The sequence below is a fragment of the Bufo bufo genome, chromosome 5 (genome assembly GCF_905171765.1).
Source record: "Bufo bufo chromosome 5, aBufBuf1.1, whole genome shotgun sequence".
Taxonomy (NCBI): Eukaryota; Metazoa; Chordata; class Amphibia; order Anura; family Bufonidae; genus Bufo; species Bufo bufo.
This window is the reverse complement of record NC_053393.1, coordinates 443,225,054-443,243,312: the sequence shown is the minus strand read 5'-3', so window position 1 is coordinate 443,243,312 and position 18,259 is coordinate 443,225,054. Positions and strand designations below refer to the sequence as shown.

The 18,259-nt window shown below is 48.1% G+C and overlaps 1 protein-coding gene across 1 annotated transcript in view; it reads right to left on the bottom strand.

Annotated features, from left to right (window-relative positions):
• HIBADH (3-hydroxyisobutyrate dehydrogenase) overlaps positions 1–179 on the bottom strand; it is a 157,760-nt gene extending 157,581 nt beyond the window's left edge. The window contains exon 1 of the mRNA XM_040433582.1: positions 31–179. Within this exon, the coding sequence (XP_040289516.1) occupies positions 31–103 (73 nt within the window). The 5' untranslated portion in view covers positions 104–179. The remainder of the gene's footprint in view (positions 1–30) is intronic.
• Positions 180–18,259: the final 18,080 nt, after the last annotated feature.

Here is an 18,259-nt window from a genome sequence, read left to right as displayed (position 1 = left end):
ACACAAAGTCCTGCACAGGCCGAGGCTTACCCACTGCCAGGCGGGCATGCCTGCTGATAGAGCTGTGCAGGGCACTGCCAGACCTCCTCAACAAAGCTGCCATGCTTCTTCCTCCCAGCTGACCTCCACTTCTAGGCTCCTGGATTAGACGCCCGCGGTGACGTCACCAGAACGTATGAGCGACAGCTCTAACAGCCAATCCCTGCCAAGTTCAATCTACACGTCCAATTAAGAGGGACGGGGAAGACGGCACGCCCACCTCGTGCCTCCGGCTACAGTGAGGCCCGGGCTCTGCCCCGCGATGTGCAGGGACGGATTGGCTGAGGCGGAGAGAGCGGGGAACAGGGGTCTGTGCTGAGTGCAGTGAGAGCGCAGCCAATCCTGTTGGTTCTGCGGGGCCTATATGTGGAGTAGGAGCTGGAATATTCTACTGATACAGGCTTTGATTGTACTTTTGAACCATTTTGCTATATAAAAGCCATGCATTAGGATCAGGGATGGCCAACCTGAGGCTCTCCAGCTGTTGCAAAACTACAACTCCCAGCATGCCCAGGCTGCCTATAGCTATCAGCCTACAGCAGGGCATGGTGGGAGTTGTAGTTTTATAGCAGCTGGAGAGCCTCAGGTTGGCCATGCCTGCATTAGGTTGTGTGCTCACTTGATGTAAGGATCTGTTCACACTAGTGGATAATACAGCGTAAAGAGACTTCTTCATTGCCTTTACCAGGGCAGTTTCATTCCAACAACCATTGTCCATGGAGTATTAGGGCTGGTGAGTAGAGGGGGTCCCACACTTCGAACTCCCATCTACAAGCTGGAGCATAAGGGTGGTCCTGGATGTGAATGGTCAGCATGTAATGACATTTTCTCCCAGGTAGTCGCTGCAGGGGAAATGTATGGCCTGGGATGATTGCAGGGCTTTACCAAAGCCACAGCAAACAGCATTTTACTGGGTCGGGTTCTCCGGGAATTAAGAAAATGAAAATACTTAGATATTACTTTGTTATAAATATATTCCTAAATACCTTTCATTAGTTATAGTGGTTTGTTTTGTCTGGGGAGCAATCATCAGGAGAAGTAAAATGGCCGCCGTCCTATTAGTGCACACAGAACCTGTCCTCATCACACAGCCGGACAAGTTAACACTTCAGTTATTTGATCAGTTATTTCCGTCAGTTAGGCTACTCTAAGGCCTCATGCACACGACCGTTGATTTGGTTTGCATCCAAGCCGCAGTTTTTGCTGCTTCAATGGGGCCACAAAAGATACAGACAGCACTCCGTGCTCCATTCCGTGCTCCGCAAAAAAAATGTCACCTGTCCTATTCTTGTCCGTTTTGCATACAAGAATAGGCAGTTATACCAATGGCTGTCTGTGCCGTTCCGCATATTGCGGAACGCACACGGATCCGCAATTTTTTACGGCCCGCAAAACACACAACGGTCGTGTGTATGTAGCCTCACACTAATGTTTTTTGCGGATCCGTCATGGATTTGCAGAAACGCTTCCATTACAATAATACAACCGCATGCATCCATCATGAACAGATCCGTTTGTATTATGTCTAAGGCCTCTTTCACACTTGCGTTGTCCGGATCCGGCGTGTACTCCACTTGCCGGAATTACACTCCGGATCCGGAAAAACGCAAGTGTACTGAAAGCATTTGAAGACGGAACCGTCTTCCAAATGCGTTCAGCGTTACTATGGCACCCAGGACGCTATTAAAGTCCTGGTTGCCATAGTAGTAGTGGGGAGCGGTATACTTACAGTCCGTGCGGCTCCCCGGGCGCTCCAGAATGACGTCAGAGCGCCCCATGCGCATGGATGACGTGATCCATGCGCTTGGGGCGCCCTGACGTCACTCTGGAGCGCCCGGGGAGCCGCACGGACGGTAAGTACACTGCTCCCCACTACACTTACCATGGCTGTCAGGACTTTAGCGTCCCGGCAGCCATGGTAACCACTCTGAAAAAGCTAAATGTCGGATGCGGCAATGCGCCGAAACGACGTTTAGCTTAAGGCCGTATCCGGATCAATGCCTTTCAATGGGCATTAATTCCGGATCCGGCCTTGCGGCAAGTGTTCCGGATTTTTGGCCGGAGCAAAAAGCGCAGCATGCTGCGGTATTTTCTCCGGCCAAAAAACGTTCCGTTCCGGAACTGAAGACATCCTGATGCATCCTGAACGGATTTCTCTCCATTCAGAATGCATTAGGATAATCCTGATCAGGATTCTTCCGGCATAGAGCCCCGACGACGGAACTCTATGCCGGAAGACAATAACGCAGGTGTGAAAGAGCCCTAAGGCTACTTTCACACCTATAATGCAAACACTTGTATCAGTTCAGAACGGATCCGTTTGCATTACCATGATAATGCAAACGGATCCGTTTTGACTTAAATTGAAAGTCAATGGGAGGCGGATCCGTTTTCAATTGCACCATATTGTGTCAGTAAAAACTGATCCGTCCCCATTGACTTACATTGTGTGCCAGGACGGATCCGTTTGGCTCAGTTTCGTCAGACGGACATAAAAACGCTGCAAGCAGCGTTTTGGTGTCCGCCTCCAGAGCGGAATGGAGGCTGAACGGAGGCAAACTGATGCATTCTGAACGGATCCTTATCCATTCAGAATGCATTGGGGCTGAACTGATCCGTTTTGGGCCGCTTGTGAGAGCCTTGAAACGGATCTCACAGGCGGACCCAGAAACGGTAGTGTGAAGTAGCCTAATATAGCCATGACTGATCTGTCCCCATTGACTTACATTGTGTGTCAGGACGGATCCGTCTTGCTCCACACCACATCACGGACAGAAAAACGCTGCTTGCAGCGTTATTCTGTCCGCGATGGGGAAGCAACCAAACGGAACGGGGTGCACTCCCTTTTGTTCAATTTTGTCCCCATGTACAATGAATGGGGACTAAACTGAAGCGTTTTCTTCTGCTATTAAGATCCTACGACGGATCTCAATAGCGGAATTGAAAATGCTAGTGTGAAGGTAGCCTTAGGCCTCATGCACACGACCGTATGTATTTTGTGGTCCACAAAAAACGGATCTGCAAAAAATACGGATGACATCCGTGTACATTCCGTATTTTGCAGAACAGAACAGTTGGCCCATAATAGAACAGTACTATCCTAGTCCGTAATGTGGACAATAATAGGACATGTTCTATTTTTTTGCAAAACGGAAATACAGACATACGGAAATGGAATGCATACGGAGTACCTTCCGTTTTTTTTGCGGACCCATTTAAATGAATGGTTCCATATACGGTCTGCAAAAAAACGGAACGGACACGGAATGAAAATATGTTCGTGTGCATGAGGCCTTATTCTGAGCCAAAACCAGCAGTGAAGCCTATTCATTGATCAGTTGTGATGGAAAGATCTGCTCCTGTTCTGTGTTTTTGTCTTGCACCTGGTTTTAGTTCACAATAACTGATGGAAATAACTGATGTGTGAACTCAGCCTTGCTTCACAACACTGAGCTAAAGAGCTTCCTCATCCTCCTCTCTGCTCTACTTCTCAGGGATTATGATACTAAATACAGATAAGACCTTCAGCTAAATCTCTGTGGGAATGGAGCTCAAGAGGAGACTAAGTACAGGCAGTGGCGTATCTATCACGAGGCAAAAAAGGCATTTGCCTAGGGCGGCACTTGCCAATGGGGCAGCAAAATGCCTTGTTTGCCCCTTGTCCCATCCGTCTTATATGCCGGTATACTCAGAAGATCCGATGGTATATTCTAACCCCCAGACGTTCCCATGGTGACGGGGACGCTTGCCTGGGGGTTAGAATATACCATCGGATCTGATTTTCACGATCTCAGTGAGATCGTGAAAACTCAAATCCGATGGTATATTCTAACCCCCAGGCGTTCCCATGGTGACAGGGACTCGTGCCTGGGGGTTAGAATATACAGGGTCCTGCCGCTCACAGGAGTACATTTATAAACTAATCAGTAACTTTAACTTTAATCATTGCTGATCTCTTTTTGGATACCTTACTCTGTCTTAGCTCCGGTAACAGCAGGCAGTGCGGGCGGCGCTCACTCACTGACGTCACGCGCCTGCTCCTCCCACTAGGCGGCGCAGGCGCGTGATGTCAGTGAGTGAGCGCCGCCCGCACTGCCTGCTGTTACCGGAGCTAAGACAAAGTAAGGTATCCAAAAAGAGATCAGCAATGATTAAAGTTACTGATTACAGTTTAAAAATGTACTCCTGTGAGCGTCGGGTAGGGGGATCTGTGGATGGCACTGTTTAGGGGAGGGGGATCTGTGGATGGCACTGTTTAGGGGAGGGGGATCTGTGGATGGCACTGTTTAGGGGAGGGGGATCTGTGGATGGCACTGTTTAGGGGAGGGGGATCTGTGGATGGCACTGTTTAGGGGAGGGGGATCTGTGGATGGCACTGTTTAGGGGAGGGGGATCTGTGGATGGCACTGTTTAGGGGAGGGGGATCTGTGGATGGCACTGTTTGGGGGAGGGGGATCTGTGGATGGCACTGTTTGGGGGAGGGGGATCTGTGGATGGCACTGTTTTGGGGAGGGGGATCTGTGGATGGCACTGTTTAGGGGAGGGGGATCTGTGGATGGCACTGTTTAGGGGAGGGGGATCTGTGGATGGCACTGTTTAGGGGAGGGGGATCTGTGGATGGCACATAGGAAGGGGTGGGGTTTAGAGAGGAAGGGATTTGGCCTTGACAGGAAGGGGTGGGTCAAATTTATATTAGGGGCGTGCCCGAGTTTAGTCTCGCCTAGGGCAGCACAAAACAAAGATACACCACTGAGTACAGGGAAGGACGGACAGGACAGACTGTGGTAAAGGAGACTGCATACAAGTGCTGCTGCTCATTATCCACATCTCCACCTCCTCTGTACTTCATGTCTCCTCATGAACTCCATTCCCACAGAGATTCATCTTATCAGCTGTATTCAGGATCACAATCCCTGACAAGCAGAGAGGAGGATGAGGCAGCTCTTTAGCTCAGTGTTCTGAAGTAACTTGTCCTGTTGTGTGATTAGGACAGATTTTTTGTATACTAATAGGACGGCGGCCATTTTATTTCTCCTAATGATTGCTCCCCAGACAAGACAAACCATTATAACTAATGAAAGGTATTTGGGAATATATTTATGCTAAAGCAATATTTAAGTATTTTCTTAATTCCCAGAGAACCGCTTTAAGTTATCACCTATCCACTACATAGATGGGGGTCCCAGTGGTTGAACCTCCACCAATCATGAAAAGAGAGCCCCATACTCCAATCCTGGTGAAGTGGTCATGTTACGCTTTGAAACTGTGCGGTGTTTCAGAGAAAACATCTGGTAGTTTACAAAGGAGCCGGGAACGGGGAGGAGAGTCATCTAGGCATTCACCGTTGGCATCTCCCCGCCTGGCTCAGTTGGAGTGACAGGTCTGTCTCCATTTGTGAATAAACAGGGATCTGGCAATCAAGGCAGGTGGGGAGAAGCCGACACGCCCAGTTGATTTTTCACCCCATGATGTATGAGCTATGCATAAAATAAATAATTAATTTAAAAAATCTGAATAAATTGAGGTAAAATAATGGCCGCAGTCCTTTATTAAGGATTAAATTAACCAACATATTTTAGATACAGTTAAACTCATAACTAGTGTTGATCGAGCGCCAAAGTTCTCGGGGGGTCGGGCTGAACACATCGGGATGCTCGGGTGCTCTACCAAACACCCAAGTATAATGGAAGTCAGTGGGAGAACCCGAGCATTAAAGGGCTTCTGTCACCCCACTAAACCTTTTTTTTTTTTTTGCTTACTTATAATCCCCACACTGCGATTTATGCCTACATAATCAAATTAATCATTTTGGTCCTGTAGATTTTGTTTAAAACATGCTTTTAAAATATGCAAATTACCTTGCTACCAGCAAGTAGGGCGGCTACTTGCTGGTAGCAGCCGCATCCTCCGATCCTAAAGACGCCCCCTCTGCATTGTGATTGACAGGGCCAGGGAACAGAATCGTTCTCTGCTGGCCCTGCCTGTTAGCATTCAAAATCTGGCGCCGGCGCCGCGGCCGTACCTGTCTTCAATCGGCGCAGGCGCACTGAGAGGCGGCCGCTCGCTCGGCCGCTCCATCCTCAATGCGCCGATGACGTCACATCTACACCCGGCGCAGGCGCATTGAGGATGGAGCGTCCGCCTCTCAGTGCGCCTGCGCCGATTGAAGACAGGTACGGCCGCGGCGCAGGCGCCAGATTTTGAATGCTAACAGGCAGGGCCAGCAGAGAACGATTCCGTTCCCTGGCCCTGTCAATCACAATGCGGAGGGGGCGTCTTTAGGATCGGAGGATGCGGCTGCTACCAGCAAGTAGCCGCCCTACTTGCTGGTAGCAAGGTAATTTGCATATTTTAAAAGCATGTTTTAAACAAAATCTACAGGATCAAAATGATTAATTTGATTATGTAGGCATAAATCGCAGTGTGGGGATTATAAGTAAGCAAAAAAAAAAAAAAAGGTTTAGTGGGGTGACAGAAGCCCTTTAACCACCTCCGGACCGCTGTACGCAGATTCGCGTTCCGGAGGTGGCAGCCCTGCGCTCAGCGACGCATATACGCGTCATCTCGCGTGAGCCGGGATTTCCTGTGAACGCGCGCACACAGGCGCGCACGCTCACAGGAACGGAAGGTAAGAGAGTTGATCTCCAGCCTGCCAGCGGCGATCGTTCGCTGGCAGGCTGGAGATGTGTTTTTTTTAACCCCTAACAGGTATATTAGACGCTGTTTTGATAACAGCGTCTAATATACCTGCTACCTGGTCCTCTGGTGGTCCCCTTTGTTTGGATCGACCACCAGAGGACACAGGTAGCTCAGTAATAAGTAGCACCAAACACCACTACACTACACCTTCCCCCTGTCACTTATTAACCCCTTATTAGCCCCTGATCACCCCATATAGACTCCCTGATCACCCCCCTGTCATTGATTACACCCCTGTCATTGATCAACCCCCTGTAAAGCTCCATTCAGACGTCCGCATGATTTTTACGGATCCACTGATAGATGGATCGGATCCGCAAAACGTACACGGACGTCTGAATGGAGCCTTACAGGGGCATGATCAATGACTGTGGTGATCACCCCATATAGACTCCCTGATCACCCCCCTGTCATTGATCAACCCCCTGTAAAGCTCCATTCAGATGTCCGCATGATTTTTACGGATCCACTGATAGATGGATCGGATCCGCAAAACGCATACGGACGTCTGAATAAAGCCTTACAGGGGCATGATCAATGACTGTGGTGATCACCCCTTATAGACTCCCTGATCACCCCCCTGTCATTGATTACCCCCCTGTAAAGCTCCATTCAGATGTCCGCATGATTTTTACGGATCCACTGATAGATGGATCGGATCCGCAAAACGCATACGGACGTCTGAATGAAGCCTTACAGGGGCGTGATCAATGACTGTGGTGATCACCCCATATAGACTCCCTGATCACCGCCCCTGTCATTGATCACCGCCCCTGTCATTGATCACCGCCCCTGTCATTGATCACCGCCCCTGTCATTGATCACCCCCCTGTCATTGATCACCCCCCTGTCATTGATCACCCCCCTGTCATTGATCACCCCCCTGTCATTGATCACCCCCCTGTCATTGATCACCCCCCTGTCATTGATCACCCCCCTGTCATTGATTACCCCCCTGTCATTGATCAACCCCCTGTAAAGCTCCATTCAGATGTCCGCATGATTTTTACGGATCCACTGATAGATGGATCGGATCCGCAAAACGCATACGGACGTCTGAATGAAGCCTTACAGGGGCGTGATCAATGACTGTGGTTATCACCCCATATAGACTCCCTGATCACCCCCCTGTCATTGATCACCGCCCCTGTCATTGATCACCGCCCCTGTCATTGATCACCCCCCTGTCATTGATCACCCCCCTGTCATTGATTACCCCCCTGTCATTGATCAACCCCCTGTAAAGCTCCATTCAGATGTCCGCATGATTTTTACGGATCCACTGATAGATGGATCGGATCCGCAAAACGCATACGGACGTCTGAATGAAGCCTTACAGGGGCGTGATCAATGACTGTGGTGATCACCCCATATAGACTCCCTGATCACCCCCCTGTCATTGATTACCCCCCTGTCATTGATCAACCCCCTGTAAAGCTCCATTCAGATGTCCGCATGATTTTTACGGATCCACTGATAGATGGATCGGATCCGCAAAACGCATACGGACGTCTGAATGAAGCCTTACAGGGGCGTGATCAATGACTGTGGTTATCACCCCATATAGACTCCCTGATCACCGCCCCTGTCATTGATCACCGCCCCTGTCATTGATCACCGCCCCTGTCATTGATCACCGCCCCTGTCATTGATCACCGCCCCTGTCATTGATCACCGCCCCTGTCATTGATCACCCCCCTGTCATTGATCACCCCCCTGTCATTGATCACCCCCCTGTCATTGATCACCCCCCTGTCATTGATCACCCCCCTGTCATTGATTACCCCCCTGTCATTGATCAACCCCCTGTAAAGCTCCATTCAGATGTCCGCATGATTTTTACGGATCCACTGATAGATGGATCGGATCCGCAAAACGCATACGGACGTCTGAATGAAGCCTTACAGGGGCGTGATCAATGACTGTGGTTATCACCCCATATAGACTCCCTGATCACCCCCCTGTCATTGATCACCGCCCCTGTCATTGATCACCGCCCCTGTCATTGATCACCGCCCCTGTCATTGATCACCGCCCCTGTCATTGATCACCCCCCTGTCATTGATCACCCCCCTGTCATTGATCACCCCCCTGTCATTGATCACCCCCCTGTCATTGATTACCCCCCTGTCATTGATCAACCCCCTGTAAAGCTCCATTCAGATGTCCGCATGATTTTTACGGATCCACTGATAGATGGATCGGATCCGCCAAACGCATACGGACGTCTGAATGAAGCCTTACAGGGGCTTGATCAATGACTGTGGTGATCACCCCATATAGACTCCCTGATCACCCCCCTGTCATTGATTACACCCCTGTCATTGATCAACCCCCTGTAAAGCTCCATTCAGATGTCTGCATGATTTTTACGGATCCACTGATAGATGGATCGGATCCGCAAAACGCATACGGACGTCTGAATAAAGCCTTACAGGGGCATGATCAATGACTGTGGTGATCACCCCATATAGACTCTCTGATCACCCCCCCTGTCATTGATCACCCCCCCTGTCATTGATCACCCCCCCTGTCATTGATCACCCCCTCTGTCATTGATCACCCTCTGTAAGGCTCCATTCAGACATTTTTTTGGCCCAAGTTAGCGGAATTATTATTTTTTTTTATTACAAAGTCTCATATTCCACTAACTTGTGACAAAAAATAAAATCTCACATGAACTCACCCTACCCCTCACGGAATCCAAATGCGTAAAATTTTTTAGACATTTATTTTCCAGACTTCTTCTCACGCTTTAGGGCCCCTAGAATGCCAGGGCAGTATAAATACCCCACATGTGACCCCATTTCGGAAAGAAGACACCCCAGGTATTCCGTGAGGGGCATATTGAGTCCATAAAAGATTGAAATTTTTGTCCCAAGTTAGCGGAACGGGAGACTTTGTGAGAAAAAAATATCAATTTCCGCTAACTTGTGCCAAAAAAAAAAAAATTCTATGAACTCGCCATGCCCCTCATTGAATACCTTGGGGTGTCTTCTTTCCAAAATGGGGTCACATGTGGGGTATTTATACTGCCCTGGCATTCTAGGGGCCCCAAAGCGTGAGAAGAAGTCTGGGATCCAAATGTCTAAAAATGCCCTCCTAAAAGGAATTTGGGCCCCTTTGCGCATCTAGGCTGCAAAAAAGTGTCACACATCTGGTATCGCCGTACTCAGGAGAAGTTGGGGAATGTGTTTTGGGGTGTCATTTTACATATACCCATGCTGGGTGAGATAAATATCTTGGTCAAATGCCAACTTTGTATAAAAAAATGGGAAAAGTTGTCTTTTGCCAAGATATTTCTCTCACCCAGCATGGGTATATGTAAAAAGACACCCCAAAACACATTCCTCAACGTCTCCTGAATACGGCGATACCACATGTGTGACACTTTTTTGCAGCCTAGGTGGGCAAAGGGGCCCACATTCCAAAGAGCACCTTTCGGATTTCACTGGTCATTTACCTACTTACCACACATTAGGGCCCCTGGAAAATGCCAGGGCAGTATAACTACCCCACAAGTGACCCCATTTTGGAAAGAAGACACCCCAAGGTATTCCGTGAGGGGCATGGCGAGTTCCTAGAATTTTTTATTTTTTGTCACAAGTTAGTGGAAAATGATGATTTTTATTTATTTTTTATTTTTTTTCATACAAAGTCTCATATTCCACTAACTTGTGACAAAAAATAAAAACTTCCATGAACTCACTATGCCCATCAGCGAATACCTTGGGGTCTCTTCTTTCCAAAATGGGGTCACTTGTGGGGTAGTTATACTGCCCTGGCATTCTAGGGGCCCAAATGTGTGGTAAGGAGTTTGAAATCAAATTCTGTAAAAAATGACGAGTGAAATCCGAAAGGTGCTCTTTGGAATATGGGCCCCTTTGCCCACCTAGGCTGCAAAAAAGTGTCACACATCTGGTATCTCCGTACTCAGGAGAAGGTGGGGAATGTGTTTTGGGGTGTCATTTTACATATACCCATGCTGGGTGAGAGAAATATCTTGGCAAAAGACAACTTTTCCCATTTTTTTATACAAAGTTGGCATTTGACCAAGATATTTATCTCACCCAGCATGGGTATATGTAAAATGACACCCCAAAACACATTCCCCAACTTCTACTGAATACGGAGATACCAGATGTGTGACACTTTTTTGCAGCCTAGGTGGGCAAAGGGGCCCATATTCCAAAGAGCACCTTTCGGATTTCACTCGTCATTTTTTACAGAATTTGATTTCAAACTCCTTACCACACATTTGGGCCCCTAGAATGCCAGGGCAGTATAACTACCCCACAAGTGACCCCATTTTGGAAGGAAGAGACCCCAAGGTATTCGCTGATGGGCATAGTGAGTTCATGGAAGTTTTTATTTTTTGTCACAAGTTAGTGGAATATGAGACTTTGTATGAAAAAAAAAAAAAAAAATCAGCATTTTCCACTAACTTGTGACAAAAAATAAAAAATTCTAGGAACTCGCCATGCCCCTCACGGAATACCTTGGGGTGTCTTCTTTCCAAAATGGGGTCACTTGTGGGGTAGTTATACTGCCCTAGCATTCTAGGGGCCCAAATGTGTGGTAAGGAGTTTGAAATCAAATTCTGTAAAAAATGACCTGTGAAATCCGAAAGGTGCTCTTTGGAATATGGGCCCCTTTGCCCACCTAGGCTGCAAAAAAGTGTCACACATCTGGTATCTCTGTATTCAGGAGAAGTTGAGGAATGTGTTTTAGGGTGTCTTTTTACATATACCCATGCTGGGTGAGATAAATATCTTGGTCAAATGCCAACTTTGTATAAAAAAATGGGAAAAGTTGTCTTTTGCCAAGATATTTCTCTCACCCAGCATGGGTACATGTAAAATGACACCCCAAAACACATTCCCCACCTTCTCCTGAGTACGGAGATACCAGATGTGTGACACTTTTTTGCAGCCTAGGTGGGCAAAGGGGCCCATATTCCAAAGAGCACCTTTCGAATTTCACAGGTCATTTTTTACAGAATTTGATTTCAAACTCCTTACCACACATTTGGGCCCCTAGAATGCCAGGGCAGTATAACTACCCCACAAGTGACCCCATTTTGGAAAGAAGAGACCCCAAGGTATTTCGTGATGGGCATAGTGAGTTCATAGTACTTTTTATTTTTTGTCACAAGTTAGTGGAATATGAGACTTTGTAAGAAAAAAAAAAAAAATAATCATAATTTTCCGCTAACTTGTGACAAAAAATAAAAAGTTCTATGAACTCACTATGCCCATCAGCGAATACCTTAGGGTGTCTACTTTCCGAAATGGGGTCATTTGTGGGGTGTTTGTACTGTCTGGCCATTGTAGAACCTCAGGAAACATGACAGGTGCTCAGAAAGTCAGAGCTGCTTCAAAAAGCGGAAATTCACATTTTTGTACCATAGTTTGTAAACGCTATAACTTTTACCCAAATCATTTTTTTTTTACCCAAACATTTTTTTTTTATCAAAGACATGTAGAACAATAAATTTAGAGCAAAATTTATATATGGATGTCGTTTTTTTTGCAAAATTTTACAACTGAAAGTGAAAAATGTCATTTTTTTGCAAAAAAATCGTTAAATTTCGATTAATAACAAAAAAAGTAAAAATGTCAGCAGCAATGAAATACCACCAAATGAAAGCTCTATTAGTGAGAAGAAAAGGAGGTAAAATTCATTTGGGTGGTAAGTTGCATGACCGAGCAATAAACGGTGAAAGTAGTGTAGGTCAGAAGTGTAAAAAGTGGCCTGGTCTTTCAGGGTGTTTAAGCACTGGGGGCTGAGGTGGTTAAACCAGGCACCCCCTGCTCTGAAGAGGGAAGGGTGTCTGGTTCATAGGAAAAGGTAAGAAATTGATGGAAACACCACCGAAATGGTTCAGGAACAGCATGGGGAGGATGTCTGGATGCATCTTGGACTCCCAGGTCGCTGCTGGGAACGATGTTGTCCGAGTAGTACGCCACTTTTACAGACTGACAATAATACGCACAAAACCGAAGATAAAATCGATTTTAGAGGAAAAATTGTTAGGAAACATTCTTTCCTGTATATTTACTTGTATATAAAGTGCAAGTGCTGCCAAAAATGACAAGGAAGAGGCACTCCGATACAACCTGTATATCACATAAAGGAGGGCCTCATTCACATTGTGGTACAATTGTTCAGGTAGTGGGACTCCTACACTCACAAAGCCTATGCACTAAGTGAAAGGGCTGCCAAAAATGACAAGGAACTGGCACTCCAATACACCCTTTATTACACATAAAGGAGGGCATCATACACAGCCTTGAAAAATTATGATTGATGGCCTGCTGGTGACCCTCAAAAACATTTGGAGCAAGCGCCTGCTGATTTGACCATCTAAAACATTATGGGCGAGGGCTTGCTGCCGCTATGGTGACTCTAGATAACCTGGGGCCGATCGCACGTCCCCGTGCCGGCGACGATGCATTCGGATGTCTGTCCTATCCACTTTCGATGTTATTTTCAGCGCCAACCACAATGACCATGGGTAACGGGGAAATCAGTGTTCAATTCCGGAGAAGGAGCCTGAGAAACGGCTACCACATCCAAGCAAGGCAGCAGGCGCGCAATTGACCTATTAGGTATAATTAGGTGAGGGCCTGCTGGTCAGCTAACCCTCTAAAAGATTGTAGGTGAGGGCCTGCAGGTGAGCTGTCCCTCTAAAACATTATATGCGAGGGCCTGCTTCTGAGCTGACCCTCTAAAACATTATGGTTGACGGCCTGCTGCTGAGCTGACCATTTAAAAAATAATGGGAGAGTGCCAGCTGCTTAGCTCACCATTGAAAAAATTTACAGTGTTCAAAGCAGGCCGGGTCGCCTGAATACTTCAGCTAGGAATAATGGAATCGGACTCCGGTTCTATTTTGTTGGTTTTCGGAAGTGGGGGCATCTGTATTGCGCCGCTAGAGGTGAAATTCATGGACCGGCGCAAGACGAACCAAAGCGAAAGCATTTTCCAGGAATGTTTTCATTAATCAAAAACGAAAGTCGGAGGTTCGAAGACAATCAGATACCTTGCGTAGTTCCGACCATAAAAGATGAGGACCGGCGATCCGGCGGTGTTATTCCCATGACCCGCCAAGCTGCTTCCAGGAAACCAAATGGATTGGATGAGCTGTGGTGCGGCCGGCACTAATGTCTGAATTCAGAAAGTCAAATTTTCTAAAGAGCACAACGGGTTGGCACTGCCCAAAACTTTCTCCCAAGAAAAAAACCTCCGATGCCGGGTTTTCCTCACTACAGATGAAGCTCTGCCTCCAAATCACAACAACTTATGTCACGAAGGATAAAACAAATGTGGGAGGCACTCGCCAAAAAAGTAGTTTCTTTATTCAGACATCATTATTGCAGACATCAAACATTATTGTTGCAGACATGGGGCAGACTTGGCATAGCGCAGGCAACAAGGATTGTGGCGACTGCCGTTTCGCGCCTCAGCGCATTACATGCTAGGGTGTGGGAAGGTGGGATCCAGGGAGCCCAAGTAAATTCTTAACCAGGGTCCAATCAGTATTAAAGACGGCCCTGATGCACACATTGCCCCCCTATGTTCAAGCTCTGCAGATATAGTTGTGGTGAATATGAGTGCAAATCTCCCTCACCCTGGCAGCAACTAAGGCTACTTTCACACTGGTGTTTCTGGGTCCGCTTGTGAGATCCGTTTCAGGGCTCTCACAAGCGGCCCAAAACGGATCAGTTCAGCCCCAATGCATTCTAAATGGATAAGGATCCGTTCAGAATGCATCAATTTGGCTGCGTTTGGTCTCCGTTGCGTTTTTTAGACGGTCACTAAAACGCAGCTTGCAGCGTTTTGGTGACCGTCTAACTATGCAGAGCCAAACGGATCCGTCCTGACTTACAATGTAAGTCAATGGGGACGGATCAGTTTTTCACTGACACAATATGGTGCAATTGAAAACGGATTCAAGCGTTTGTATTATCGGTGCAGATCCGTCTGTGCAGATACAAGACGGATCCGCACCAAACGCGAGTGTGAAAGTAGCCTTAGTTGTCATTTTGGGGTGGAAACAAAGTGTTTTAATTGTTTGTTATGGCTCACAGACGTTTTATCATTATGTCGAATTAAAAGTGAAGTTTTAATACATACTATATACCTGGGTCAAGACAGGTCTAGGCCATTCTTGGCTTTAATATATATGTGTATACAAATACCTTTACCAAGGTTAGGTCCCCTTCCCCCTTTTTTGTAAACCATCCTAAATATCAGTGACATTCATTCAGTGTAATTTTTTATTAGGTGGCGGTGACAGCGACATTACTTGTGCTATACCTCCTTTTAACGTGTGCGCATCCTAAATATCAGTGACATTCATTTAGTGTAATTTTTTATTACGCGGTGGTGACAGCGACATTACTTGCGCTATACCTCCTGTTTAACGTGTGCGCAACCTAAAAATATCTGTGACATTCTGTGTACTTTATTTGCGCATACACTTACAAAACCTGCACTATTGTACCACCCTGTCTTCCACAAAGTACAGTCTCAGTAGACAAGAGTCTGGTCAACAGAATCACCCTGATACTTCTTCCACCCACCATGGAGAGTCTTGGCAAACAAGTGATACCACACTCGGATATTCCGAGGAGCTGTTTTCATCGCCATTCCTTAATTTGGGCCTCTCGCCAAGCCTGCTTGAAGAGGGACATGAGGAGATCTTGTGCCCTGATTCCCAAACTCTAGAGCATCCAGTGAGAAGAAGATGGCTGTGGGGAATGGCAATTAGTGTTTCACAAGGTGGATGATGATGATGAGACACAGTTGCCAATAAGTCAATTGCAATTAGTGTCTCAAGAGGTTCAGGATGAGGATGAGACACAGTTGTCAATAACTGAGGTTGTTGTTAGGTCAACAAGTCAGGAGGATGACCAGAGTGAGAAAGTGCAAGAAGAGGTGCTGGACGATGAAGTCACTGACCCAACCTGAGAAGGTGCCAAGCCGAGCGAGGACAGCAGTGCAGAAGGGGATTCCGCAGCATCGCAACAGGGTGTAAGAGGCAGTGGCGTGGCAAAAGGGAGAAGGCGGGCCACGCCAAACAGGCCCGCAACTGTTCCCCAGATCACCTCCTTGAATCTCTCTTGCCAAGGGGTAGGTGTTCCGCAGTCAGGCGCTTTTTTGAGGAAAGTTGGTGCGCCGAAAGCCTAGGTCCACAACCAGTGTCTGCGTGTCACACCACTGCCTCCTCTTCCCCTGTGTTACGTACTGGCCAATACCCTGTCCAAGACTCAAGTCCGGATGCCTACCGCCATGCACCTGGACCTTCGCAAGCACTATCAGCTAGCACATCCACTTCTGTGTCCCAGCGCAGCGTACAGATGTCTATACCCCAGGCCTTTGAACGAAAGCACAAATACCCAACCACCCACCCACAGACCATAGCACTAAATGCGCACCTTTCCAAATTGCTGGCCCTGGAAATGTTGCCATTTAGGCTTGTGGACACTGAGGCTTTCCGCAGCCTGATGGCGGCGGCTGTCCCGTGGTACTCTGTCCCCAGCCGCAAATATTTTTCACGGTGTGCAGTCACATCCTTACACCAGCATGTGTCCCGTAACATCACCCATGCCCTGACCAACGCAGTTATTGGGAAGGTCCACTTAACGACTGACACATGGACAAGTTCTTTTGGCCAGGGACGCTACATTTCCCTAACGGCATACTGGGTGAACGTTGTGGAGGCTGGGAGCGAGTCGTACCCTGGGATGGCACAGGTGCTACTGACGCCAAGGATTGCGGGCCCTACTTCCATCAGGGTTTCCGCCGCCACCTACATTAGTGACTGCAACCCTCCTTCTCCTCCTCTACTTCCACCTCTGAATTATCTGTAATGGTGAGCCGGCAATGCGCTTCCCTTCTGCAGCGCCGCCGGCATCCCACTAGTGAAGAGGAGCGATGACGCAGCCGGTGTCCTCATCTCCATAACAACCAGAGGGCGGGCAGGACCTGGCCGCACACGCTTTCTCGGTGTGGCCGGCGTCCTCCATCCCCTAGGCAACGAGCACATGGGGAACTGAGCGCCAATTTTGATGAGTTGGCGCTCAGCTGTTCTGAGTTGCGGGGGACGGGTCATGTGACGCTGGTCACGTCACATGACCCATCAGAGGGGCCTATTTAAGCAGGTAACCTGCTGGCCACAGGTTGCCTGTGATTGGTGTTGCTACCCTCACCAGCATTTTGTATTGCGCCTTTCTTTGTGTGTTTGGACCTTGGCTCTGTTTTTGACCTCGACCTTGTGACCTCTCTGGATTTGACGTGACCTCTTGGCTTCTGACTCCGGATTCTGTTTTGACCTTGTTATTGTATTGCTCCCTGTGTGACCTCCTGGCTTTGAACTTGGCTGTAACGGGGTTCCGAAGGTGCACTCGGTCTCCCATTAGCCGCAGACCTGCTGCTTAGCTTCTGGAGCGAGGATCTGTGTTTGACCTCGTTCCCAGGGCGGCTTTGCTAGCTGGGAGGCCCCCTGCTCCTAAGTCTGCCTTAAGCGCCGAGCTGATCACTCGGTGCTCGACTGGTTGGTCTGTCGGTCATGTGACGCTGGCCACGTCACATGACCCTCACTCCCCACTATAAATACAGGCAGCCTGCTGGCCACAGGTTGCCTGTTAATTTAGGTTCCACCTGTGACTTTGTCTTTCCTGGCGTACTTACCTCCTGCTGAATTCCTGACAATCCTCTGCCTGCTCTTTGCGTACTTTGATGCTCTCCTGGTATTCTGACCCCGGCCTCCTCCTGACGATCCTCTGCTGACTCCTTTGGTACTTCACGACTCTCCTGGTATTTATGACCCCGGCTTCTCCTGACAATTCTCTGCTTGCTCCATTTGTACTTTGTAGCTTTCCTGGTATTGACTCGGTCCGTTCACGTTCTGTTGTTTGTCTGTCTGTCATCCCTGCACTTATTCCAAGCTAGAGATTGCCGTCCAGTTGTCCCCTGTCATTAGGACTCGCGAGGCAAGTAGGCAGGGCCAGGGGTAAGGGTGGAGCGCAGTGGTCACTTCCCTCCCCCCTGTGTGTGTGTGTATGCGACCGTTACATTGGCTTTCCGGACTCTGTTACGGTACTTCTTTATCATCTTAGGCCCCTGCACATGTCTAAGCGAGGGACTGCCGCCAAGTTGTACGCAGGACGGGCCGTGCAAGTAGGCAGGGACAGAGGTGGGGTGGAGTTTAGGGCTGCATTTATCCCTACCCTCTGTCGTGACATTATCATCTTGCAGCACCAGTCAGTCATTAGCTGGAAGTAGTGTAGCACTGCAGTGGGGAAGCGGCAACAGGCCTCGCTTAAACTGATCTGCTTAGGTGACAAACAGCACACCGCCGCAGAGCTGTGGCAAGGGAGAAGGGACCAGACTGAGCTGTGGCTTTCGCCACTCAACCTACAACCAGGCATGGTTGTGTCTGATAATGGCCGTAACTTGGTGGCGGCTTTGGAGCTCGGCAAGCTCATACACATACCATGCCTAGCCCATGTGT